General features: G+C 43.4%; 1 protein-coding gene across 2 annotated transcripts in view; it reads left to right on the top strand.

Moving 5' to 3' along the window:
* PRKCE (protein kinase C epsilon) overlaps positions 1-25,320 on the top strand; it is a 442,256-nt gene extending 416,936 nt beyond the window's left edge. Inside the window, exons 15-16 of one of the 2 annotated variants that reach the window (XM_040430321.1) lie at positions 6,409-6,555; positions 22,400-25,320. In XM_040430321.1, coding sequence (XP_040286255.1) covers positions 6,409-6,555; positions 22,400-22,546 — 294 coding nt within the window. In that variant the 3' untranslated portion in view covers positions 22,547-25,320. The remainder of the gene's footprint in view (positions 1-6,408; positions 6,556-22,399) is intronic. The other variant, XM_040430324.1, reaches the window with a different exon arrangement.
* The last annotated feature ends 898 nt before the right edge of the window (positions 25,321-26,218 follow it).

Consider the following 26,218-nt stretch of genomic DNA (forward strand, 5'->3'; position numbering starts at 1 on the left):
ATAGATCATTATAAATTGAGGCTCCATGGAAATGATTACTTTACTAAATAATTGTATTCCTCATGAAATAAGACTTCTGGAACATCCTTTATTAGACATCTGCATTGTACTGTTCATCTTTTACTCCTCCTAAAAATGTATGATATTGACAACTTAATTTGGGGGGCATCCCTACACAGTCTGTCATTGTCTAATCAGTGCAGCCGGTGTCAGACTGTGTAGGGACACACCCCTTTGACAATGGAATGGTAACACTCAGTTGTCAATATATTCATAAATGTCTAGGAAGAATAACAGAGGAAGAGTACAAAGCTTGGTTATGGGAAAACATGATTATTTCATGGGAAATTACGGAAACAGACACGTCAGGAGAGGTGACAGGTCCTCTTCAACCTCTTCACGACATCTACCGTACATGTAAAGATGGCGCTGGTCCTGTGCATAGTGGGCATGATAGCTGCTGAGTTTCTGCCATTTCACACAGCAGACACCCGAGGCTAATGTCTGCGATTGCCAATAATGCCGATCACAGACATTAAACCACTCAGATGCGCTCCCGGGGACAGGGCGGCTCCCTCACCGGGCAATCGGGTCGCTGCTCATTGTCTGCAATAGCCTGGGTCTCTTTCTGAAGAAACCCATGCTATTACAGATGTAACTCTTATGGAGACTTGCAAGTTGCAGGGCTCCATAAGAACAAAGTAAATTCGCCATTCATTGTAATGATAAATCATTGCAATGTAAGTAATAAGGAGTCTGAAGGTAACATAATCAAGCCTCCTTGGGGGCTTAAAAAAAGTTTACAAAGTTTGAAAATATATTAGAAAAGACAAAAAGAATATAATAAAAGACCCCTCTTTCCACATAATAAAAATAAAATTAAAATAAAGTTCATAGGCATTGCCATATCCCAAAAAGCCAAAACTATTAAAATATAAATGTATTTATCCCGTACGGTGAACGCTGTAAAAATATCAACATGGCTGATTTGCAGTTTTTTTTTCAGTGTTTCACCTCCCCAAAAAATAAAATGTGATCAAAACGTCATACACACCCAAAACATTTTAATAAAATATTATCAAAACGTCATACACAACCAAAAATGTTGTCATTGAAATCTACAGACTGCTTTGCAGAAAAAAAGCCCTCATACAGCTCCATAGACTTAAAAGGTTTTTCTGAGATTTTAATACTGATGACCAATCCTCTGATAGGTCATCAGTATCTGATCGGTGGGGATCCGAGATCGAGTAGGCAGCGGTGCTCGCAGTAGGACTTCTTGCTGCTTTTCCTAGGCCAAGTGATGACACGTTCATTGGTCACGTGGCCTAGGCACAGCTCAGCCCTATAGAAGTGAACGGGGCTGAGCATGAAACCAAGCACAGCAGCTATACAATGTACGACGCTGTGCTTGGTTAGCAGGGAGAAGGCCGCAGTTTTGTGAGCGGCAGTTCCTTCTCAAACAGCTGATCAGTAGGGGTCCGATCAGATACTGATGAACCTATACAGACGATAGGTCATCAGTATTAAAATCTCGGAAAACCCTTTTAATTGTAAAAAAGTTATGGGGGTATATGGCGATAAAAAGAAAACATTATTTATTTATTTTTTAAAGTAAATAGCAAATTTTTGAAAGGGCCCCCCTCCCTGTAGTAACTTCCCCACAACCCCTCCCTCCCATGGCTAGCTCACTTTACAGTATGCTGCCCGGGCCCTTTATGCCCCCTTAAAGAGGTTGTCCGAGTTCAGAGCTGAACCCAGACATATCCCCATCTTCCTCCACCTAACCCCTCTGACATTAGCATCGGAGCATTTCATGCTCCAATGCTCTCCCTTGCCCTGCATGATACATGTCAGAGGGGTTGAGTGGGGGACGAAGGGGACATGTCCGGGTTCAGCTCTGAACCCGGACAACCCCTTTATTGCCTCACACAGTAGTTATTCCCCCTTAGTCCTCCCATAGTAGAATGCTTCCCTAATGCCCTTTACACAGTAGTGATGCTACCTTAGTGCCCCACCCAGTAGTTATGCCCCCTTAGTGCCCCTGTTACAATAGTGCTGGCCCCTTACAGTAGTGCTGCCCCTGTAGTATTAATAAAATAAAAAAGTAATACTCACCTAGCTCTGTTCCTGTAATGATTGGAGGACTATCCTCAGCAGCAGACGTGATGCAGTGACATCATTGAGTCTATTCAGGTGAGCAGGAGAGGGCACAGGCCTGGGGATGCAACCAAGTCCGGCTGTTTCGTCTGGCAGGTGAGACCCGGGCTCCCCCTGCTACTGCAGCGTTAGTTCCACCCCTGCCCATATTTTACAATGGTACAAAGCGCAAATGGTGATCCGAACTCAGAGGATCATAATGACTTAGGATGCTGTGAGATCCTGACTGACTGCGGGTCTACTGTACTCACGGTATTAAGACCAGTGGGTGGGCAAGAATCCACAGCATCACAAGTCATTATCATGCTGAGAGTTTGGGTTGGAGGAGCAGGGTTCAGTTGGGGAAATATGGCCAGGACACGCTCGTGTGAACTTAGCCTTAAAGGGGTATAGGTGTGGGTCCCACCGAGAACTGAGCTGGGAAGGTGGTGGCCGGAGGACCACGGGTATCCCCGGGTCCGGCCACCACCTAGCACTCTCCCCATAGTAGAAAAATGGAAGCGCCCTGCGCTTGTGTCGGCAACCGCTTCCATTAATTTCTATGGGGCCGACAGAAATAGCCAAGCTAGCACTCATCTATTTTCGGCAGCCTCTAAGTACTGAATGGAGGGCGGCTGCGTGTGTGCAGTGCACCCTCCACAACTTTCAGGGCTTCATTCTCGGTGTAGGTGCTGGTCCCACAGGTGGGACCCACACCTATCAGACAATGGAGGCATATCCTAGCGATATGCCCCCATTGTCTGAGATGAGACAACCCCTTTAAACGTCTGTAAGTCTCCCAATTATTAATAGCAGTGGAGTTGATCAGTCTGTGAGCCAAGTCACATAGGCCAGTTATGTTGTTGTGTTTTACAGGAAAGGCAGCGGAAGCTGGAAGGCGTCTGTGCAATTTACTGGAGAATGCTAACAAGGGATTAGACTTGGAACACTTGATTTCCTTACATTGTGCTAGCAGACACTGGTTTGACTTACGTTAGCCAGAAACAAGTCATATAAGGCAGAATTTTTGCAATGCAAAATTGCATTTGGGCAGAGGATTGCTTACTGCCAACTCGTGTGTGTATCCACCATGCCCTTCCGCGTTTTTTGTTATATCAGTATAAATGCTTCTGCATGGTGTAGGAAAATAGGGGACAAAAGACCTCCATGTTATAGATATATAAGTAGTCAGTAAAATATCTTATGTATTAAACTTAAAGGGGTTGTGCAAAAATGTTTTTTGTTGGTACCCCCCTTTCCCACACACACTTGGATTACTTTCCTGCTTCCCGACACCGGCTCCCCGCTCCTTCTCCTCCCGGCCTGCGATGCTCCGCTAGGCTCCCTCCATGTCAACATCTGGTTTGACATCGCCGCAGCCGATCTCCATTTGTCATGACGTATGGGGAGCTGGTCACCGCCGCGGCCACTGATTGGCTGCAGCAATGTCAAACAGGATGTAGCGGAGCATCACAGGCCTGAAGAGGAAGGAGCAGGGAGCCACCTCCAGGAAGCGGGTAATCTTTCCGGCCTAGTATGCCCCGCCCACATTCTTGCACAACCCCTTTAAGTCTCCCAATTGTGTAGCTTTATGCTTGACCACCATTTTTATTTATATCTATGTAAAGTATTGATCAGCAACCTCCAGCACTCTAGCTGTTTTGAAACTACAACTCCCAGAATCCTCCTTTGACTTCTCTGAGAGTTACAAGAACAGCTGAGTAAGTGTGCATGCTGGGAGTTGTAGTTTCACAGCAGCTGGAGTGCTGAAGGTTGCTGATATAGAGGATAAGGTTAAAGGTGATTTTCACTATTGTGAGTAAGAGATAATATATCGCTAGAATATGCCATTCCTTACCGATTGCTGGGAATTACAACATAGCCCCAATGTGGGAGCACTACTGTGCAAAAGAAATGCTAAAGGGACCTATGTCCCTAAAGATTGTCAGGGGTACCAGAGGATGGACCCCCACTCACTTTAAAAGAAGTTGAGTAAGGGTACTTTCATACTTGCGGCAGGACGGATCCGACAGGCTGTTCACCATGTCGGATCCGTCATTTCGCTGTGCCGCCGGACCGCCGCTCCGTCCCCATTGACTATAATGTCTGACTTTTTAGTCCGGCGGCTATCGCCGTGCACCGCCGTGCACCGCCGTGCTGCGCCGGAGCTCCGCACCCGTCCCCATTATAGTCAATGGGGACGGAGCGGCGGTCCAGCGGCAACGCGAAATAGCGGAAGGACGGATCCGACATGGTGAACAGCCTGTCGGATCCGTCCTGCCGCAAGTGTGAAAGTAGCCTTAGTCCGGCAGCTTTCGCCGTGCTGCGCCGGAGCTCCGCACCCGTCCCCATTATAGTCAATGGGGACGGAGCGGCGGTCCAGCAGCACGGCGAAATAGCGGAAGGACGGATCCGACATGGTGAACAGCCTGTCGGATCCGTCCTGCCGCAAGTGTGAAAGTACCCTAACTTTGCAAATGTATGCATTTTGTGTTGATCCTGGTTCCTTGTCTTATGGCAGAGCTTCTTATTAGTCCTGCATTTATATCTTCTTACATTCCCTGCTGGTTCAGTGTCTGTATGGAACATATTCTGATGATTTGCTTTCAGGTGTATTATCAATACTAGGCACTAAGCATATTTTTAAATATTATTGTCTTGTACTGTACGCAGTTTGGTTCTTCTTCTCATTTTGGAGTACCAGCATTTCTGACAGCTGCTACCTATTATAAAAGTATTTTCTAATGGCTTTTGTGGTGTAAAGCTGCCAGGTCAAGTCAGCAGGGAAGAGTAGCCCTGCTTTGCTAGTTGTCATCACCTTTCGGGATGTAGACATTTCCTGCTGTATACTGTTGGAGTAAGGAAGCTGCGTTTTGCAGAACCTTGGAGTTGCATCAGTGCAGTGCCACTGCCAAGCTTTGTCTTTTGTAGAAGTGCAGTTTTCAATTAGTATTTGTGATGCAATATGTAATTTCCATTTTATATACCAGTAATTAATCTATTACATGCTTGAATCCCACAGAAGAAGCTCTGGTATGTGTGAAAATGAATAACACTATGCAGTGCCCTCATAATACTGCCATAGAGCGCAGAAATAATGCCACTATACTATGACCACATAATACTGCTATCTGCATAGCCACTACAGGGAAATGAAGCATTATGTGTGTTTGTTGCCCCATGAGGTGTGGACTAACATGCTGGGCTATCCAGAGATATGGGTGGGCGTTGTAGCTGCTCTCTGCTCTGGGTTATAAATAGGGGCCCCATGCTGTACCTTTGTTAACTCAAAATCCCATTTGCAACCATTCATTTTAAATAAAGCCGCTATACAGTGCACAACTAATACTACCAAACAATGTACAAATAATGCTCCTAAAATGCTTCTGTAATGCTTCCAATACTACACTAATAAATCTCTTATACATTGAACATATAGTATTACCTTACAATGGACAAAAATGCTACATACCAATAATACCGCTATATAATGTCCAAGCAATACCAGTGCTGGAACTGTGACGTACATATATAGCAAGAATCAGAAGAGGGGTTTATGTTTGGTAGGGACTGGGTGGTGGAGGAATAAAAATTCGGAAGGTCATTTTTGCTTTTTTGAACTTTAGGTTTAGAAACATCCCTCCCACATGGACATAACTTTGTATGACACATATTCAATTCTGAGAGGTTCTTATGTTAATTTATGTTTAACTGTATGTGTCAATGATATTAGCTGCTCTTTTTATAAGCTGTTTTAATTTTAACTGCTGCCTTTAAGCTTAATGTTCCATAAGGGGGTCTGTCAGCAGTTTTGACACCTCAAAACTGATAACAGCACTAGACAGGTGATGGAAAAGCTGTTAACTATATCTGAGGTGCTGCTTGCACTTGAGCCATAGGTAAGAAATATAATTTTAACATACCGCTTGCAAACAATGTGTTAAAACATGTATTTGTCACCCATGGAGGAAGTATAACCAGCAGCTCAGGTATGGTTAACTGCTTTCACATCAGCCATCTAGTGCTGTCAGCAGTTTTGAGGGGTTGAAACTGCTGACAGACTCTCTTTATGTGGTGTATATCACATCCATGGATGATATATGTAGAATGCCAGTAGACTATATATATATGTGAGTGTTTGGGTGTACACAGTGTATCCCGGTTCTATGAGAAGAGGTTTGTGTTCCGTTCCTATATACATTATTTATAGCCAGACTGAGCCAGAAAACCCGATATACATTGACTAATTATTTTATTTTCTGTCTATAGTTTATGACAAAGAATCCAAACAAGAGACTTGGATGTGTGCCGTCCCAGGGCCTAGAAGAAGCCATTAAACAGCATCCGTTCTTCAAAGAAATTGACTGGGTACTTCTAGAGCAGAGGAAAATCAAACCACCATTCAAACCTAGAATTGTAAGTAGAAGCAGAGTGGTCTGTAATGGACGCTATGGATTACAGGTCGGCAGGACTTATATTATGGCCATTTTATGCCAGATCATTCCTCCATTTTATTTATACAAGGCTCATGGACCAGACTGTAAGACTGAAGTGTCTACTATATAGAAGGACAGTTGTCCTCAGGCTTGGTGCTTGGGTGACTTAGAGGGGTTGTGCAGCCTGTTTGTATTGATCACCTATCCTCAGGATAGGTCATCAGTATCTGATCTACAGGGGTCCGACTTGAATGGAGCGAGAACTTGTGGCAGGGGTGCACCTAGCCCTTTATGCTCCCCTAGGCTGAAAACTAAAATGGCACCCCCCAATGCCAATTTCTTAACCTAACCCCTTTCCTCCAGCCCTACTGTTAAAGACATACTTGGAAAACATTACATATAGAGCTACAAAACATACAGAGTAATACAGCACCACATACTGTGCCCATTGTGCTTCCCAATACTATATTGCAAGAACAGATAATCTCCCTTCTGCTGCCGCCCTCTTGCCCCTACCTGGTACTGCCTGAGGCAATCGCCTCACCTCGCCTCATTGGTGGTGCACCCTAACTTGTAATTACACTACGCCTCTGCTACAGGGGAGACGACGAGCAGTGTAATGAAGAGGAATCTGCGCTCCCTCTTCAAACAGCTGATCGGCAGGAGGGTGTCGGACCCCTGCCGATGAGATGTCCATGATCTATCCTGAGGATAGGTCTTCAATATAAAACCCCTTTAAGGATTCCAATACCTAATTTAAAAAAATGCCCGAAAAAAGGTTTCAACTTCCTCTGCCTCGTTATTGTAGGAAATGCAGCTGTGGAAAACAAATTGCTGTAATGTGAAGATGTATGTGGGACGGATTGGCAGGCAGTATTTGAGGAAAAAAAAACATTCATTCCCAATAATTGCCCATCACTGAGCAGAGTTACTGCGATCATTCATCCCCATACAGATTTGTTGCTTGCCGGCAGCATTTACACAGGACCGCCACTGATCAGATATTGACGTCTTATTGTGAGGTTAGGACATCAATATTGAACTCCTTAACTGTTTTCAGGACTAGTTCAGTCTTGACATGGCAGTCTTGAGTGGCAGACGCAACATCAGCTATAACGTGTTTCATTGATCCTCTATGTCCTGTTGTGGGAAGACTTTGAGATGGACAACCAGGTGACCCATACCTTCCACGGCGTGATAGGCCTGAATGGCAGAATATAGGAAATACAAGTTCTATATAGCAGTGTCCTTCTGTGACTTCCTGATACAAGACAGCAAGATTAAGAAGCATCTCCATGGCAATGTCTTCTTTTGTTGTCGTAAGCAACATGTTTCAACTGTGCAAGTGGCCATTCATTTACTATTATGCTTGTTGTGATGATATAATCAGAAGTGCTTTGCACATGATGTAATATTCAAGTTATTGTACCCTTAATCCTCTTGATATCCTACACTCTTCTCCACTGTTGTTCATGAAGGAGAACAGCCCAAAGCATGCCAGTTTCAGGTAGGCACTGCCAGGGATTGTTTTGGCTAAGTGCCCTACATATGATTAATGTTGCTTTTAATTGCATTTTGCCTTTGACAGATTTTGAAATCATTGGACTCTACTAGGCATTCACCTAAAAAGTGAGATATAAACTCATACCTGAGCATTCCCTCTAAAATGTGTTCGGGGTTCGTAAACGCCGGGTCAGGCTCCTCTAGACTACGCACCCTGTCCTACCCTCTTCCACAGCATGCCCTGCCTATCCGTCACTCAGGAGGGTGCACCAGTCACTTTGAAAGAAATGTCCTGCCCGTGCGTGGCCTCTACGCTACTAACTTGTACTAACTTGTAATTGTAAGCCCTTTCCTGATATATTTGCAGCAGGCCAGGAGGGGTGCATGGCGGTTGGGAGTGGTAGTCATGGTCTGAGGGTAGTGGTAGTACTCTCGATCACAGTGGCAGTCTCCCCTCTGGTGCTGACTAGGGCCGTGCAGTGACTACATTACACACCCTCCTACATGGTGGTAGTTGTGGTGCTCTTGATGGTAGATGGATTGGTTGGGGGAAAGGCATGACTGGTGGATATTGGAGACAACAATCAGGCTTGTTGGTTGTCATAAATGAAGTATCTCTTTACTAGGTTGATGATGGGGATTGTAGTACAAATATAAAGTATATCACAGTGCAATATTCTCCCAATAGCACCATATGGACAGCAACAATGATGATGGTTTTAGTACTCCCTCTCTCTAGCCACTTTGAAGTCTCTCAGCAGAACCACAGTTTTTCAATAAGGTTCTGGTGAAGTTCTGTTGCAGTTCCCAGGCTGAGGGGTGCAGAACTGAGATACCGGTCATCAGTCTGTCTCAAAGTATGGGGGATCCTTTAACAATATTCCCTCGCTACAGCAGCAAAGCCTTTCTGAGCACAATACCTTGCTGTCTGAGTCCAATTCAAGGTCTTGTGGGTTCAAGACCTTCTAATCTTCTTATCTCTGGACTGCTTTGGTAGTATGGCTGCTTTCTGGGCAGTTGGGAGGATTTTCTGAACTTGGGACTAGTTGTGCAGGCGGTCTCTCGCAAACGCCTTTCCTCCAAGCTGCCTCAGATTAGACTCTCTCTCTCTCTCTCTCTCTCTCTCTCCCTCTCTCTCTCTGTGACTAGCCAGGTGGCAGGCCTGGTCAGTCACTCTGACAACCTAACACGGTTTGCCAAATTGTTAACCATATGCTGTTCGTACTGTGCTATTAAATGCACGTACATAAAAGTTACAACATTTAACTCAAGATATAGTACGTTAAGGCTACTTTCACACTGGCGTTTTGGCTTTCCGTTTGGGAGATCCGTTCAGGGCTCTCACAAGCGGTCCAAACCGGATCAGTTTTGCCCTAATGTATTCTGAATGGAAAAGGATCCGCTCAGTTTGCCTCCGTTCCGTCTCCATTCCGCTTTGGAGGCGGACGCAGCGTTTTGGTGTCCGTCTGAGGAAACTGAGCCAAACAGATCCGTTCTGACACACAATGTAAGTCAATGGGGACGGATCCGTTTTCTAAGACACAATTTGGCTATGTTACAGATAATGCAAATGGATCCGTTCTGAACGGATGCAGACGGTTGTATTATCTGAACTGATCCGTCTGTGCAGATCCATGACGGATCCGCACCAAACGCGAGTGTGAAAGTAGTCTAACTCTGTTGATAGTAATTAACCCTTTGTAGTAGTCACTGCCTTTAGTGATTATCACTTTAAAAATTAAGAGAACACACTCAGGCAGTTTACTAATCCTGTCTAAAATATAGACAGCAAAAGGTTATGCCACCTTTTGGTTGGCTTACTTTGCAGTTGATTTTTGGAGCTAAATATCACATTTTGACAATTTTTCCTTTCCCAATAAGCCACCCTCCATTCTTGCTAAGCCAAGGCCCATTGGTGAGCTACTAGTAGGTGCAGTGGATTTTTATAAAATATGTACTCTTTGCCAAATTGCACCAAATTGTGGTGCATTTTACGACCAGGTCAAGGCGCAATCATATTAGTAAATGTGGGCTGTTGTATGTAGTTAGTGCCGCCCTGTCTTTATCCCCACAGTAAAAAGCCAGGCAGATTCTCCTGGGCTCATCTCAGGCTAGGGAAGTGGGAAGTGGGAGGGAATGGCAGATCCCTCTATCAACCATTCCATAAAAATCCAGGCCCATGAAATGCTTTAAAGAAAAGTGCCTCAGTAAACTATACTTTTGATTAAATCACCCTGCTTTCCTGGATTCTTTTTACCTCGCCGATCTGAGCAATCTGGGTGGGATATACACCCCCTTCAGTACTTTACCATACACAGTGTTACACTATATAGTTGCATTATGATAATATTCTAAGTGTTCAGCCTGAACTACTTCAGGAAGCTTATTTTTTATGAGACTGATAAAAAATAGATCACGTTTTTAGAAATAAGCAATTCAAATAGAACATGTTAACTAGAACCTGATGCACATGTCATGCCTGCTCATACATGTCTGCATTGCTAGAGCTATATATCTGCATCGACTGCCGTATTATTATGTGCCATGTCCACTTGGGCAGGTTTTGGATGCCTGGCACATAAAGTTTCTGTTTTGCAAATATCTATATATTGTTTTAACTTTACAATATTCTACATTTGCATTGTACTTTATAAATCTATGAAATCCATATCATGTAAGCAGCCATTGTGCTGGTGAAGGATATTCTATGGTGCAGATCAAAGGAGTTGTCTGAAACTTAAAAAAGGTTTAGAATTATTTTCTCTTGCCTATGAGTGGCTTACTTTCTGAGGAAGAAGTAGATGTTTTTTTTTCTAGATTCAGCAACCCCCTTTTAAGCGGTTACACAGGAGTGAAATATTGAAGAACTCCTTTCTAGGCCAGTGATGTCATATTCATTGGTTATATAGCCTATGTGCAGCTCACTCCCATTAAAGTCAGTGGGCCTGGGCTGCAGTACCAAGCATAGCCACTATACAGCGCGTTGTGCTGGTCCAAGAGTTGTAGCCCTTTCAAACAGCTGATTAGTAGGGGTGCCAGAAGTCGGGACCTTACCAGTCTGATATTGATGACCCGTCCTAACAATTGTTGATCAATTTTGAACTCCCAGAAAACCCCTTTAAGATTTTTGGTTCCTGAAGTGCATCTTTCAATCTAAGAACCACCTCCAAATACCTCTACTTGTAAAGAGCACCCCATCTGTCCATGGGTTGTGTCACATATTGCATTTCAGCTCTGTTAAAGAGAATGGAGAACCACATACAAGCTGTGGACAGGTGTTGACTGTTTTTAGATAAAGCACTGTGATTTTTTTAACCCTGTACAACCCTTTTAGGACTTGCCCATGAGGGTTTTTTTTATGCTTTTCAGATTTCTGCACCTGTTTTACTTCTGTTAAGTTCAAATGTGTAGGTCACTTTGAGAAAGTCATTAAAATTGATCGCACTTGCTGTGATCCTTATTTACAGACAGTAGTAGTGCTCTGAACTTTCTGGCTAAGTCTACAAGACACAACACTATGACTCCCTTATATCAACATAATCTCACATAAGACATTGTCCATATGATTTCTTTTTTCTCTTGAATGCTTGGTCTTTTGTTTGGGTCTTCAGGTTTGATGAGTTTATTTGACAATGATGGAAACTATCTTGTTTTTGGATGTGGTGTATCTAGCATAGCTTCAGTTTGGTCTTTAGAGCTTCAAGTGGTCAAATAGGGTTTGTTAATTTATTGTAAAATCCACCAGTTTGTCTTCCTTTCCCCCCTTTTTAATGATTCATGGGTGATCTGTTGATTTGTGGTCAGGATTTTGCAGGGTTTTTGACCCTCAGTGACTATTTCCTTGCAATTTAAAAAAAACAAATTAAAGTTGATTCAAACTTGAAAGTGGTTCCGCTGACCATACGCAACTGTTGTAGACCAGCAGAAGACAAAGGATCACTATTGCATCTTAAGGTATTATTCAAATATTTCTAAATTACTGATATTAATACTTAATCCAAGATAATTAAAATAACGTAGGCAGGGAACGTACATCACATGTTAGCTACCTCTAGACCCAACAGTATTTATAGTCTGTAAGCAACGTGAACATAAACCTATAAAATCTGGGTCAGCTTTGGTGTTTGTATCAATGAGAGTTGTACAGTGTTGCAACGGCCTCCACACCTTTGTATACTGGCTCCAAGGCTGCTTCCCAGCCTACAAAAACAAGACTCTTCATGTATTCTAAGAAGGTGAATACTGTGAATTATTGTAAACATCTGTAGATGGCACGTGATAAAACAGGAGGACTATATAAACTGTTTCACGTGGATATTAGTGATGCAACTTTCCTGCACCAATTTGATAGAAAATACACAGTTTTATCATGTATCACAAAAATACCCCTCTAACATGCAGCCCCGTCAATCTCACCAGAGGTCAGGTCACTGCCTCTCACAAGATCAACACATTCCTCTCCTGCTGCTGTCCTTATTTTCATGATTTGATTGGCTATGAAGTGTTTATATTTCACCTTCTTTAAAGGGGTTATCCATGATTTTTTTTTTCTTTGCGCCCCCCAGCCTGATTCACACCACTCCATTTCAGCGCTCTCTGCTGCTCTTCACTGGTTTTCCAGTCCCTACCTGACAATTTCTGCATGAACAGGGTCACGTGCACTGCTGCAGCCAATGTCGGACCTCAACGACGACATGTCCCCGATTGGCAGGGGACCAAGCATTGACGTTTTTCCTTGGGGACTTGACACCATGGAAGCCAGTCATTGGCAGCAGCAGTGGCACATGAGAGCACGTCAATGCGGAAGTTGATAGATGGGAACCAAACAGGTGGGGACTGGCCATAGACCATACAGGGAAATTTCCTGGTGGGCCGAATTCCATGGGGCCACCTGAGCCCTCCTTATGGCTGCCAGCTAGGTACATAACGATCTGATGTTCACAGCATCAAAGGGGTTTCAGAAACTTTTAATATTGATGATCTGTCCTCAGGATAGGTGTTTGAGAAGGTAGCAGTGCTCACAGTAGCACCGCAGCCTTCTCTCAGTTTTTCTTAGGCCAGTGACAAGACGTTCATCGGTCACGTGGCCTAGGCGCAGCTCAGCTCCATAGAAGTGAATGGAGCACAGTGTGATACCAAGCACAGCCACTATACAATGTATGGTGCTGTGCTTGGTAGAAGCATCATTACAAAGACATGATCATTTGTGATGCCTGGTACAATACAATAGTAATCACCCTGATCTGGATCTGAATGACTCCTTGCTCGGTTAAAGGGGATTTGCAGCTTTTGGATATTGATGACAGGGCTCCAGATGGCGACCAAAATGGTTGCCAATGCGACTTAGAATTGCTAAATGGCGACAAGACTTTGTAGTCTTGTCGCCATTTGCGTCTAGACCCTCTGCTGCTCTGCCGCTTTTTTACATTAAACTGACATGGCACGCCCTGCTGTCAGCGCGTACCATGTTCTTCTTAACAGCACAGGGGAGAAGGAGGCAGTCCCTCCCCCCTGCACCGCTGCTGCCACTGCCACCAATTGGCTGATAGCAGGGAGGAGGAGGGGAGGGGCTGTGGCCACTGCGCCACCAATGAATATAGTTTATGCTTAATACAAACACAGGCTGCGGGTGCCGGCCATATCCCATACCCGGCACCCAGCCTCTATGACTGTGCGCTGTGATCCGCTGCTTTTAACCCCTTAGGTGCCGCACCTGACGGGTTAATAGCGGCGGATCGCAGCGCGCAGTCATAGAGGCTGGGTGCTGGGTAAGGGATATGTCCGGCACCCGCAGCGCAGCCTGCGTTTGTATTAAGCATAAACTATATTCATGGTGGCACAATGCACCGAACCCTCCCCCCCCCAACCCCAGTATTATAAAGTAGAGTCATTGGTGGCGCAGTGTGCCCCCCCCCCCCAAGTATTATAATCATTGGTGGCAGTGGTATCTTTTGATCGGAGCCCCAGCAGTGTAAGCCTGAGGCTCCGATCAGTTACCATGGCAGCCAGGACGCTACTGAAGCCCTGGCTGCCATAGTCAGCCACTGATGCTGTGTGCAGAAAGCAGAGCAGCAGTGAGAGTGTGAGGTCCTATTCACCCTGATGGAGATCTATCAGGGTGAATAGGACAAGGCATTAAAGATCCAGGTTATAGCCCCTAAGGGGGTTAATAATTATTAAATATAAAGTTAAAAAAAAAGGTTAAAAAAAACAAACACCAAAATATTAAGTTTAAATCACCCCCTTGCCCAATTTTACATATAAAATATATAAACAATAAAAAAAATTACATATCGCCACGCCCAAAGAAGTGCGAACTATTTAAATATTTAAAAATATCTCCTATGCGGTGAACGCAATAACAGAAAAAAATAATAAAAAACGTGCAATTTAAAAAAAAATTGTCACATTGTCCCGACAAAAATTAGGTTAGGACTGTTGTATTATGATCGAGACGTTTCATAAAATGTGGAATGCACGAAGGTTTTTTGGTGTTTTCTTTTTTTCACGTGATATCGAGTATCGAAATCGAGTCAAAATTTTGGTATCGTGACAACCCTAGGTAAGACATGTGTGTTTTTGTTTATTTTATTTTTTTATTATACTGTCATTTTATGTATTTTAAATTTGGCGACTAAAAATTAAAATTTGGCTCCTAAATTTTTCAGGTTAGGAGCCAATGGCTCCTTGATATTTTGTTTTAGTCTGGAGCCCTGGATGACCTTTTCTCCGGACAGGTCATCAGTACCAGATCAGCGGGGTCCGACACCTGGCACCTCCACAAATTAGTGGGTGTGTGACACCAGAAACATAACAGTGGACAGAGCTGGAAGCAGGATGGTCAATCCACTGTGTAGTGGCTATGCCCAACATGCTGTAGCTTAGCTCCCATTTAAGCCACTTTTATACAGAAGATGCCAAACTTTTTCTTCCTGAGGCTCATGCCTAGACCACAGTGCCACAGGGTCTGATAGCTCGTAGACCTTTGCAATTCTCCCTCGGCTGTGAACAAGTCAGTGTTGGCTGAAGAGTTTACCTGCAAACCTTAGTGGTGCTTATGACTGTTCTCTTCCTTCTATCATATATTAAGGTGAGATGACTTGGACCCGGTTTGATCCATACAGAAAGCCATTGTCATATGTACCCCACAAAATATCCATTCCATATGTCTGTGAAGCGTATGATACGGTACAGTCCTTTTAGGACTGTCCCAGGAGTCTGAAGGCAAATTCATTCCGACAGAACAATGCTCTTTCTCTCCCAAGACAGAAATATGTCTCTAATTGTCCCCTTGTGGCACATTACGCAGCTCTGGATTTCTGGTTGTTAATAAGAATAAAAATAGGGCTTTTGAGTTTCAGATTCCTTTTAAGAAAAAAATGGCACTTTCATGTGTTTTTCTAATTAACACAATTTATGTATTTATCATATTATTTCTAAAATTGTAAAGGAAATCTCCACCTCTCAGTGATTACAGAGTAAAATGAAAACAGTTTGTTGTAAATCCATATATCTAATATGCTGGTCCTCAAGAAGGAGTCGCATGCCTAAACATGCTGGTGGTCAATTAATCAAGAAAAGTTAACTTCAAATTTTTTTCCAGTGCAAATTAATATGATTTTAATGACTACCAAAAACTGTTTTGAATATTTTAATCAGTAGAAAAAATGACATCCCACAGAGTATCAGCCCAAAATACCAACACATAGTCAATTTGATCAGTTAGTTAGTACCGTATGCCCCATCTCCAATGGGCCAGTGAGTGGGCAGTGACTTCCTAAATTTCACCAGCACCCTATGGCCTTTGTTCTCATCTGCTCAATATCTTACATAAGAAGAGAATATTTTTGGCGTTAATTATGCTTAATGGGTTTGTATTACTGGAACATCCAAGAATATACTGTGTGGTTCACATTAAAACATTTACTAAAGGCTATGGACACCTTCGGGTCAATTTTATTTATGATTGCATTTGACTTATTTCAGGCTAAAGATATTTTTTTTAATTGGTCTTTGTTAAAAATGTTCAGTCGTTTTTAAGGTACAGGGGTTAAAAAAATCAGTCTCTTTCACTTCTAAGTCCCATCAGCTGACAGCTCATGTGAAGCCTTATCTTTGATCTCCTGACCTCATAAACACTCATTTAAAAAGGACCGTTCATGGGTCCAGACATTATAAAATAAGGAGCACATTATATAGGGCATAAAGCAGGGATCTAATAGCACTTACTATTTTTCCTGGGCGCCGCTCCGTTCACCCGCTGTGCCCCTGTTAAATTCTCCCCCCTGGTATGCTAATTAATAGCATCAGAACAGGGAGGAGGAGACAGGGTTTCTCAATGGGCGTCTCCTGCCTGGCTGTAGCGCGTCACAGCCAGGGAGAAAAAAAAACTGACCTTCTCCCTGGCTGTGACGCTCTCCTTTGATTGTGATTGGACTGCGCTACAGCCAGGCAGGAGACGCCTATTGAGAAACCCTGGCGTCTCCTCCTCCCTGTTCTGATGCTATTAATTAGCATACCAGGCGGGAGAATTTAACAGGGGCACAGCGGGCGAACGGAGCGGCGCCCAGGAAAAATAGTAAGTGCTATTAGATCCCTGCTTTATGCCCTATATAACGTGCTACTGTACTTACTTTATAATGTCTGGACCTGTGAAAGGTCCTCTTTAAGTATCTTCTATCAAATAATAAAACGTATGTATGCTCAGGAACATCCTTGCTCTCAGGACTCATATAAATAAAGATTATTATTATCATTATTATAGTATGGCTCAGTTTTGTCTTCCATAGAGGTACATGAGGCTTCTAGTGTACTCCAACTACATATGGAGGCATTATTATCTCTCTCTCTATATGTATATATAATCACTTCACCTAATCACTTTTAGGAAAGGCAAAGGATCTTCTAGTGGCAACAGATCTGAGCCTCACTGCCTCCCAGCTTATATACAACCCTACCTACTTGAATACAAACCTTCCTGATGCAGGTTTATACAGTAATACATACTGGTATTTATCATTGGTAAATTCACATCATTCATGACAGGTTCTGGTGCTGCTCGGTTGTACAGATGTGTCCTTCCTTACCTTTTCTGATGGCTCCAGATTTCTTCAGATGGGTGGAGTGAGATGTCCATGTGTGGCCACCCAGGGGTTGTGATGTGCATTGCAGTATGTCAAGAGCTTTGCTAGGGTGTGGAGATAATGAATTGAATTTGTATCATGAGAAATTGGTAGTCCTTAATGATATCTGCCGAAAGGTAAAGGTGGACACATCTGTATGTGCAGATTTCACATTTTATTTTATTTTGCTTCAAACATAAGAAATTATCAACTTGCAGGATAACAGGCTAAACTGGATGGACTGATGTCTTTTTTCAGCTTTTCCCTAAAGCAACGTTTTCTATTTATAATGTATTATACTATTTTTGGTTTAAAAAAAAAAAAAAGGAGAGAAACCCTGGTAAATGAGCCCTAACACCAGGTGAGGACCTTAATCTTAGATGCAAATGGTTTGTGTTGAAATATATGAATGTGTTTGTCTGCAGTTATATGTCATCGTACTCACCTGTCTGTACTTAATATTGCTTTATGAATGTAGCACATTCTGTATTAAATCCAGTTGTCACTAACATAAAATATTCAGTCTCCAAGTTCCATGATTAATTCATCCTCTGCAGCAGCTCAATATTGTTCTGTGTGCTAAGCCTTGGTGCCTCTCTGCACTGCTCAGCATTAATATTTAGCATCTGTTGTTTGTTTAGTATCTTTTCTTTATTTCTTATGCGTTTGCTGTGTTACATTTGTTTTGTATTTTTGTAATAGGGTTTTTCAGGGGAATTATATATATTTTTTTTTAAATCCAATCATTGCTCACCTCACCTATCGCTGCTCTTTTCTGGACTTGACTTGCAGAGAATGGCTTGAACTGCCCATTAAGTAAATCACTGGATGCAGCGGTGACCCACCTCAGCAAGTGACTGGCAGAGTGGGCAGCCCAAGCCATGCTCTGCTTTTTGAGGCCGAGACCAGTAAATTGGGAACCGGAGCAGTGATGGAGCAGTAGCGGAGTTGGGTTGGTGGGATTAGTAATAATTGCTGGTCAATTTGAACTCATTCCAACTCATATTTTAGATAAAATGATTTACCTGGAAACGTCTTTTATGTACTCAACTCTACTGGGTTCATATCATATATAGTACTAGCAGAAGGATCCGGCTTCGCTCGGGTACATTTCATCTATTTCATTTAAAGTTTGTGTGTGTCGTTAAAAGATATCGACAGTATCCACTATAACAGTGACCTCTACAGCACCCTGCCCCTTTAACAGTGAACTCCACAGTCCCCCACCCCTTATCACTGACCCCACAGTGCCACACCACTTTAAAATGGGACCTCCACAGCAGCCCATCCCCTTAACTGACCTTCACAGCAGCCCGCCCATTTAACTGTGAGTTTCACAGCACCCCACTCCCTTGACAGTGACCTCCTCAGAGGCCCGCCCCCTTAACAGTGACCTCCACAGTACCCCGCTGCCTTAACAGTGACCTCACAGTACCCTGCTGCCTTAACAATGACCTCCACAGCAGTTGCCCTTTTAATAGTGGCACCTGCCCCCTTAACAGCGACCTCCACAGTGTCCGCCCCTTTAACAGTGACCTCCACAGCGGCCTGCCCACTTAACAGTAACATCCATAGTGAACACCTCTTTAACAGTGACCTCCACAGTGTCCGCCCCTTTAACAGTGACCTCCACAGTGCCCGCCCCTTTAACAGTGACCTCCACAGCGGCCTGCCCCCTTAACAGTAACATCCACAGTGAACACCTCTTTAACAGTGACCTCCACAGCGCCCTGGGCCTTTAATGCTAGGGCTACATGACGACATGTGTCGCGCAACATTTTGTCTCAACAATTTTTATAATGATAGGCTATGGTGTCGCACTGCGACATGTGACATGCTGCGACACGACAGTTGCAAAAAATCCATCCAAGACTATCATTATAAAAATTGTCACGCGACATTGGTGCGACATCGACTCATGTAGCAGTGTAGTTGTGCCATAGGTGTCGCGCGACACATGTTGTCATGTAGCCCTAGTCTAAAGCTGACCTACAGCAGTGAAGAAAAATGGCTGGGTTGTTATGGAAACCTGGAGTAAAACTGTGTGTATGTGGAGACTCAGGGCCTGAGAGCTTCTATTGGCTGATAAGGGACATGTGACCGTGTGTATGGCAGTTGGGATATGAAGAGAAAGACTTGCAGGCTTGTATTGGCTAATGCAGGTAATTTTTTGGCAATATCTCAGGAACGGTACGTCCTAGAGAGCTGTGACCCCCACAGGATTTCTTTCCAGGTAGCAAGGGATGTGTACACCAAGTTTCGTTGAAATCGATGGTTGCGTTTTTGAGTGATCGTGGAACATACATACATACGTCCTTCTTTATATATATATATATATATAGATTAAGTATTAATATCACAGGTTCATATCTCCACTCATTAACTTTAAAGGGGTTATTGCACTAAGACTACCCAAGACTATCCTTTTCCATGTGCCCTATGAGAACATATGGACAGAGAGGTTTACCCCTCCATATCTTCCTCTGTTGACCACGGACAGCTGCTATCGTGGAGTGACTATTGCTTTGGTTCAGTAGACATGTCCTGGAGCCTATTACATAATCAGGCTTTCATTTGAATTGCTGAAGTGTAATACTACATTTCCTTTGCAATGGTCACCAGCAACAACTTTCCTTAAAGCTGGCCATACGGTTTGATCTCCCCTGGCCGCCCCACACATGCTCAGACTGGCCCAGAGGGGTACAGAGGAATCCCCTGGTGGGCCCCTGGGCAAAGTGGGCCCCTAGTCTCCCACCCCCTGCACAAGTGGCACATAACACATTAGACTTACTGCACTACATACATATATCCAATGTACAGCTCCTCCACCAACTTATGTTCATATGAAAAAACTTGTTAGATTATTTATTATATTGGAATGTATCCGTACTGTGGGCCCCCAAAATAAATTTTACTGGTGGGCCCTAGGTATCCCAGTCCGACACTGGCCCCACAGGCATGCATTTTGAATGGGGAGTCTCTCCGAGACAGAAGTATCATCTGTGTTGAAATGCATGAACTTGATCCTTCTCTCCTCCGAGAGTTGGGAGGCCTCCATACACATCGGTCAGCTGGTCCTCCCGAAGTCTCCTTTATTACTGTATTAATAAATGATAGAGACCTCAAATATCACCATCTATTAACCCAGTGGAAGAATGCCAAGCATAACATTTTGATTCCTCCGGCTGTTACCGTACCTCTCTTTGATGTGTAGAAGCTACGTTGAAGTACAGCGACTCCTATTTTTGTATTTACAGTAGGCTTGACTTTGTGGGTACATACACTTCCCTTATTCCGCAAACAAGCTGACAAAGTGCCTGTGCTGTTTACCCTGCTGATGATTTATTAGACTGTAGCATGGTTTCTGACTCTGGTTACCTAACCTCCAGCCTAGGTTGGAAACGCAGCGTGGGTCTTCAGCAGTGGTAATGCCGTAGCCGACGTAAGGGGACTGCAATTGAAAGGGATTGTTCATTTTTTTTATTTGTTTTCCAGAAAATATCTGTAATCTGGGGGGTGAAAGGGTTTTGGAGATTTTCCTGTTTCCTTGTGGTGCCCACACCGATGCAGAAGGAGCACACAGAGAGGTCATAGATCCCGGCCGATAAAGCTGACCTTCAAGGCTGACTTTTTTTTTTGTGGTTGCCATAAAGACCCGATGCCTCGTCTAGATGTACTGTACAGTGTATTAGGAAAAATCATTTCTTGATTGAAGCGCCATTGTGGACATTAATAATAATTTTTGTGTCTTTATAAATTGACTGTGGAAGTGAAAGTACAGAAAGTATAGCATCTAGACATGAAAATCCAATAGTATATTGGGCCGACTTTCTGTATATTGTGATGTGATGTAACAGGACCTAGGCTATTCTGCACACTGTCTGGTAATTGATTTATATTATATCGTCATGTGTAGATGTATGGCGTGGTTTCCTATATGCTATATAGTGATGTGGACATTTTGCATATCTTATTACAGCATTAGTAAAAATGATCCGTCTGATAATTATGTACTGATGAATTGTGTACTTAAAGGGATCCTTAGGATAGGTAATCATTATCAGATTGGTGGGTGTCTGACTCCCAGCACCCTCACTGATCAGCTGTTTCGGGCAGCCTTGGCACCGGTCTGGAAACTATACTGTGTATGGAGGACAGCTCTGTACATGGTGATGAGATACTGCAGTTTGCCTACCATTCAAGTGAATGGGAGCTGAGCTGCCAGTGCCAGAAACTACACAGTGTACACAGCCTTCTGCTTCCTCCCCATACACTGTAGTTTCTGGCACCATGCCTACCCATAACAGTTGGTGGCAGGAGGTGCTGGCTGTCAGACCCCCACCAATCTGATATTGATGACCTATCCTGAGGATAATTCATTGAAGGAGTCGCACTGCCTCACTTTGGCTATATTTCCTGAGTCTTGATAAGGATAGGATACATCAGCTTTTTGGTAATGCCAATCAACGAGATTCCACAAGAGGATAGTCTTTATCACAAAACAACCCTTCTGTAGATATAAAGGTTAAGGCACATAGTGAAGGTCCACCAATCTTCCAGATAAAAATTGGTTTTATTATACTCACAAAAGTATAAAATCAATAGGTATAAAGTTGTCCGTAGGTATAACACCGCCCGTGGGGCAGCGCGACTCCTTCGTTGAATTTGAATTTGAAGTTTGAATGTGAATAAGCCGCTTCACACGGTGGTCTGCGACGCCAAAAGAAGAAAAAGAAAACACAGTGGTGAACTTTTACTTTTATTTATTTTTCATTTGACTTTTGTTAATTTTCATTTTTATTATTATTATTATTATTTTTTATTGAAGAGATATCCTGAGGATAAGTCATTATTATCTGTAGCCTGGACAACCCCTTTATACTCCTCGAAAATCCCTTTAATTTCATAACCTACTGTTTCTTTATAGAGCTCCATTTTTCTGTTACAGAGCTCTTCACAAAGTCTTCCTCCAACCACCACAAGGGGATTTATAAGCTTACTGGATACAGATCTATCATTGAGTTCAATGGGAACTGTGTAAAATCTTCTTCAGTAAGGCTCCCCCTAGTGGTGTATAAAATATGTTATGAAATAAATGCCTCACAGAATTTCAGACCTCACTATAGAAACACCATAACTTTTTTAATTGTCCCTTTGAAAACCAACCAGCTTATCACCTTCCTTTTTTTTTTCTTTCAGAAAACCAAACGTGATGTCAACAACTTTGATCAGGATTTTACACGAGAAGAACCCGTTCTGACACTGGTGGATGAAGCCATAGTCAAACAAATCAATCAGGGCGAATTTGAAGGATTCTCCTATTTTGGAGAAGAATCTTTGGCCTGAAGTAACGGCGCGGTGGAATCACGCCCTCATGCAGTAGTCCTATGGAGACTTAATACGTGACTGAGATTCAGTGGATCCTTACAAACTTGTTTTATTATGAGCCTGCTACTTGTGTAAAGATACTATTTATTGTTGCTATTGTTAAAAAATTTTTGTTTTTTAACTAACGGCACTCCTATTTTCTGTTATATGGAGCAATGCAGCATTGCCGTTCGTACCTGTAGCTGTAACATTCTGCCTGGTCGGAGACCACAAAATACTAGACAATCTTAGAAAAACCTTTTTATTTATTTTATACTTTTTATTTTTATTTTTTTTACTTACTGAAAGTGTACAATAGGAAAGCAATGCAGGGTGAGTTTTAAGTATTTTAAATTATTTTAACCCTTTCCTGCTTAGACACTGTTCCTTTTAACCACTGAGACAGATGGACTTGACTTGCCGTCTGAAAAAATATAAATAAATAAAAAATATAAGGTTAGGGTTAGTCTGCAAACGCTGTAAATATATGAGGGGTTCTCCAGGATTTAACCATTGATGGTCTATCCCTAGATAGAGCGGCAGGGTTCCGACATCCCGCATCCCCAGCTGTTCCGGAGTAACTCCGGTGTCAGAAATAGGTGCTGGAGCTGCACAACAGAGGGAGATGGTTACTGCAGTGCTGCTTCCATTCACTTCCATTCATCAGCTCTGTCCACTACACAGTATATGGCGCTGTGTAGCATGGCGCCTATTTCAGAACAGCGGATTGTGGGGGTGCAGACCATTGGATCCCAACAGATATGAGATTGATGTCCTACCCTAGGGATAGGCCATCGAACTGTTAAATCCTAGAGAACCCCTTTAATGCACCACCATGGACATGTTGTCTTACAGAGCCCCTGTCTTCACGCGTCTTCCTTTCAGAACATGGGCCTTCAGAACATAGGGCATGTATAAAATTTAGAAAACATGGCTGCTTTTTTTTTTCCAAAAATAGTGCCATTCTTGTCCATGGGCAATGTATGGTACTACAGTCAAGTGAATGGTGATCAGCTGCTATGCCACATATAGCCCATAGCAAAAAAAAAAGAAAAAATGTTTCTGGCAGATAGCAGTCATGCATTTCTTACTTTATACAACCCCTTTAAAGGGATTGTCTAAAATTAGAAGAACCGTTTGGTTTTCTTCCAAAAGCAGCGCCACGGCTGTCCATAGGTTGTGTCTGGTATTTTGAAGCTCAGCTTCATTGAAGTGAAGAAGGCTTAGCGGCAATACCACACAGGACAGGTTTGGCGCTGTTTTGGGAGAAAACATCTTTTTTTAATTGTGGACAACCCCTTTAAGTGTGTTTTGCTCTGAATGTTAGGTCCTCCATTGAGTCTTCAGCTCCTCTGCAGGGTGTTCCAGTGGATGAGAACACCCCACAATGCAGATATAGAAGTAGGGGGCTGTATTTTGAAGAGGACGCATATAAAGGTGTGAATGTCGGTGCCATGTGTTTCCGATGTGGCACTTGTGTGGTAGTCACCAGCTATTTAAGGGCTAATTTATATTAGCAGTTAGCTAAGGTTTAGTGACAACTTATGAATCTTCCCCATTAGATCATTCATGGTCTGATTTATTCCACACCTCAAATCTTCTAGAACTGTACTATACAATAGCATCTAAGATTATATCATTGTAAAAATGGAACATCCTCCGACCCCAGGATCAAAGATTAAAGGAATGTATTACTAGGCTGGATTCAGTAGCCGTTCAGTAGTCTTTCATCCATTGTGAAGCCATAGGCCCCAGCATGCCCCATCAGTGGTGGCTACTGATATCTTTACTCCTACAAATGTGATACAAAAAGTCCTGAACCTTATTTGTCCCCATTTTAACATATCCTGTCTTGTACTGCTGTTCCTGTAAGTTCTGAGCTTAGGAGTCAAGTAGGTGGCCCTACTCAGTACATAGGAGTCCAGTGGGCGGCCCTACTCAGTACATAGGAGTCCAGTGGGCGGCCCTACTCAGTACATAGGAGTCCAGTGGGCGGCCCTACTCAGTACATAGGAGTCCAGTGGACGGCCCTACTCAGTACATAGGAGTCCAGTGGACGGCCCTACTCAGTACATAGGAGTCCATTGGGCGGCCCTACTCAGTACATAGGAGTCCAGTGGACGGCCCTACTCAGTACATCGGAGTCCAGTGGGTGGCTCTACTCAGTACATAGGAGTCCAGTGGGCGGCCCTACTCAGTACATAGGAGTCCAGTGGACCGCCCCACTCAGTACATAGGAGTCCAGTGGGTGGCTCTACTCAGTGATTGACTGACTTCATTGTAGGTCTGTGCAGTGACTGATCAACTTCAATCTAGGTCTGGACTCCTAAGCTTAGATAGACAGCGGATTAAGGCCCTATTCATACGAACGCATAGCCTTGTGCCCGTGTTGCGGACTGCAAACAGCGGGTCTGCAATACACAGGCACTGGCTGCATGAACTCAGTGAGTTACTTGAATGGGTCTGCGATCCACAACATACGGCAAAGGATAGGACATGTCCTATTTTTTGCGGTGCGGAGGAATGGACCAGAAAGCCCACGGATGGGCTTCTGAGTGTCTTAACTTTTGCCGTACGTTGCAGATTGTATACCCATTGCATGCTGCAACATGGGCACTGAGGCCATGCGTTCATCTGAAAGGGGCCTTAATTGAATGAAATACACATTATTTTGGATCTTTTTTCCTTAGGCTACTTTCACACTAGCGTTTTCAATTCCGCTATTGAGATCCTTCATAGGATCTCAATAGCGGAAGAAGACGCTTCAGTTTTGTCCCCATTCATTGTCAATGGGGACAAAACTGAACTGAACGAAACTGAGTGCACCAGAATGCATTCCGTTCCATTTAGTTGAATCCCCATCGCGGACAGAAAAACGCTGCAAGTAGACCGTCCTGAAACACAATGTAAGTCAATGGGGACGGATCCGTTTTCTCTGCCACAATAGAAAACGGATCCGTCCCCCATTGACTTTCAATAGAGCTCATGACGGATCCGTCATAGCTATATAAGACATAATACAACCCGGATCCGTTCATGATGCATTCGGTTGTATTATTGTAACGGAAGCGTTTTTGCAGATCCATGACGGAGATGCAAAAAACGCCAGTGTGAAAGTAGCCTTAAAACTATATATCAATCTGCTCAGCTCCTCCTGCTCTATAACATGCTGTCGTTTCCCTTAAGCCTCTCTGCCGTGTAGCCCACGGCATTCCTACATTCCATACTATGAAGCTGCACCACATTACGGAATTATTTTCATCTAGAACAATCCTGATAGGGGTGACTATCTCTGTATTTTGGCGACAAGTAGAACTTGGCGCTATATTTTTTCTTGAAATCTGTAAGAATCTATATGAAATCATAGGCTTCCATGGCTGCCATATGATATACCCATATAATGAGGCCTTTTAGTATTTGTAGGAGTTCCCCTTTAGCTATCAAGCAGCAGCAGTGACCACACTTCCCCGTCTGAGACCAGCCTTAGCAGTGTTAGAATTATAATTCACTCGGCTCCCTGAAACCTTTCTCCTGCACCCATGTTGCCCTTGCGCACGTTTATGAACCCGGAGCACTACTGTCCTGTTTTTTCTTCGATTTGTCTACTATCACAATGTGACACGCAGGATGAAATCTGATAGATCACACTTT

This window comes from Bufo bufo, chromosome 4 (assembly GCF_905171765.1).
Source record: "Bufo bufo chromosome 4, aBufBuf1.1, whole genome shotgun sequence".
Classification (NCBI taxonomy): Eukaryota; Metazoa; Chordata; class Amphibia; order Anura; family Bufonidae; genus Bufo; species Bufo bufo.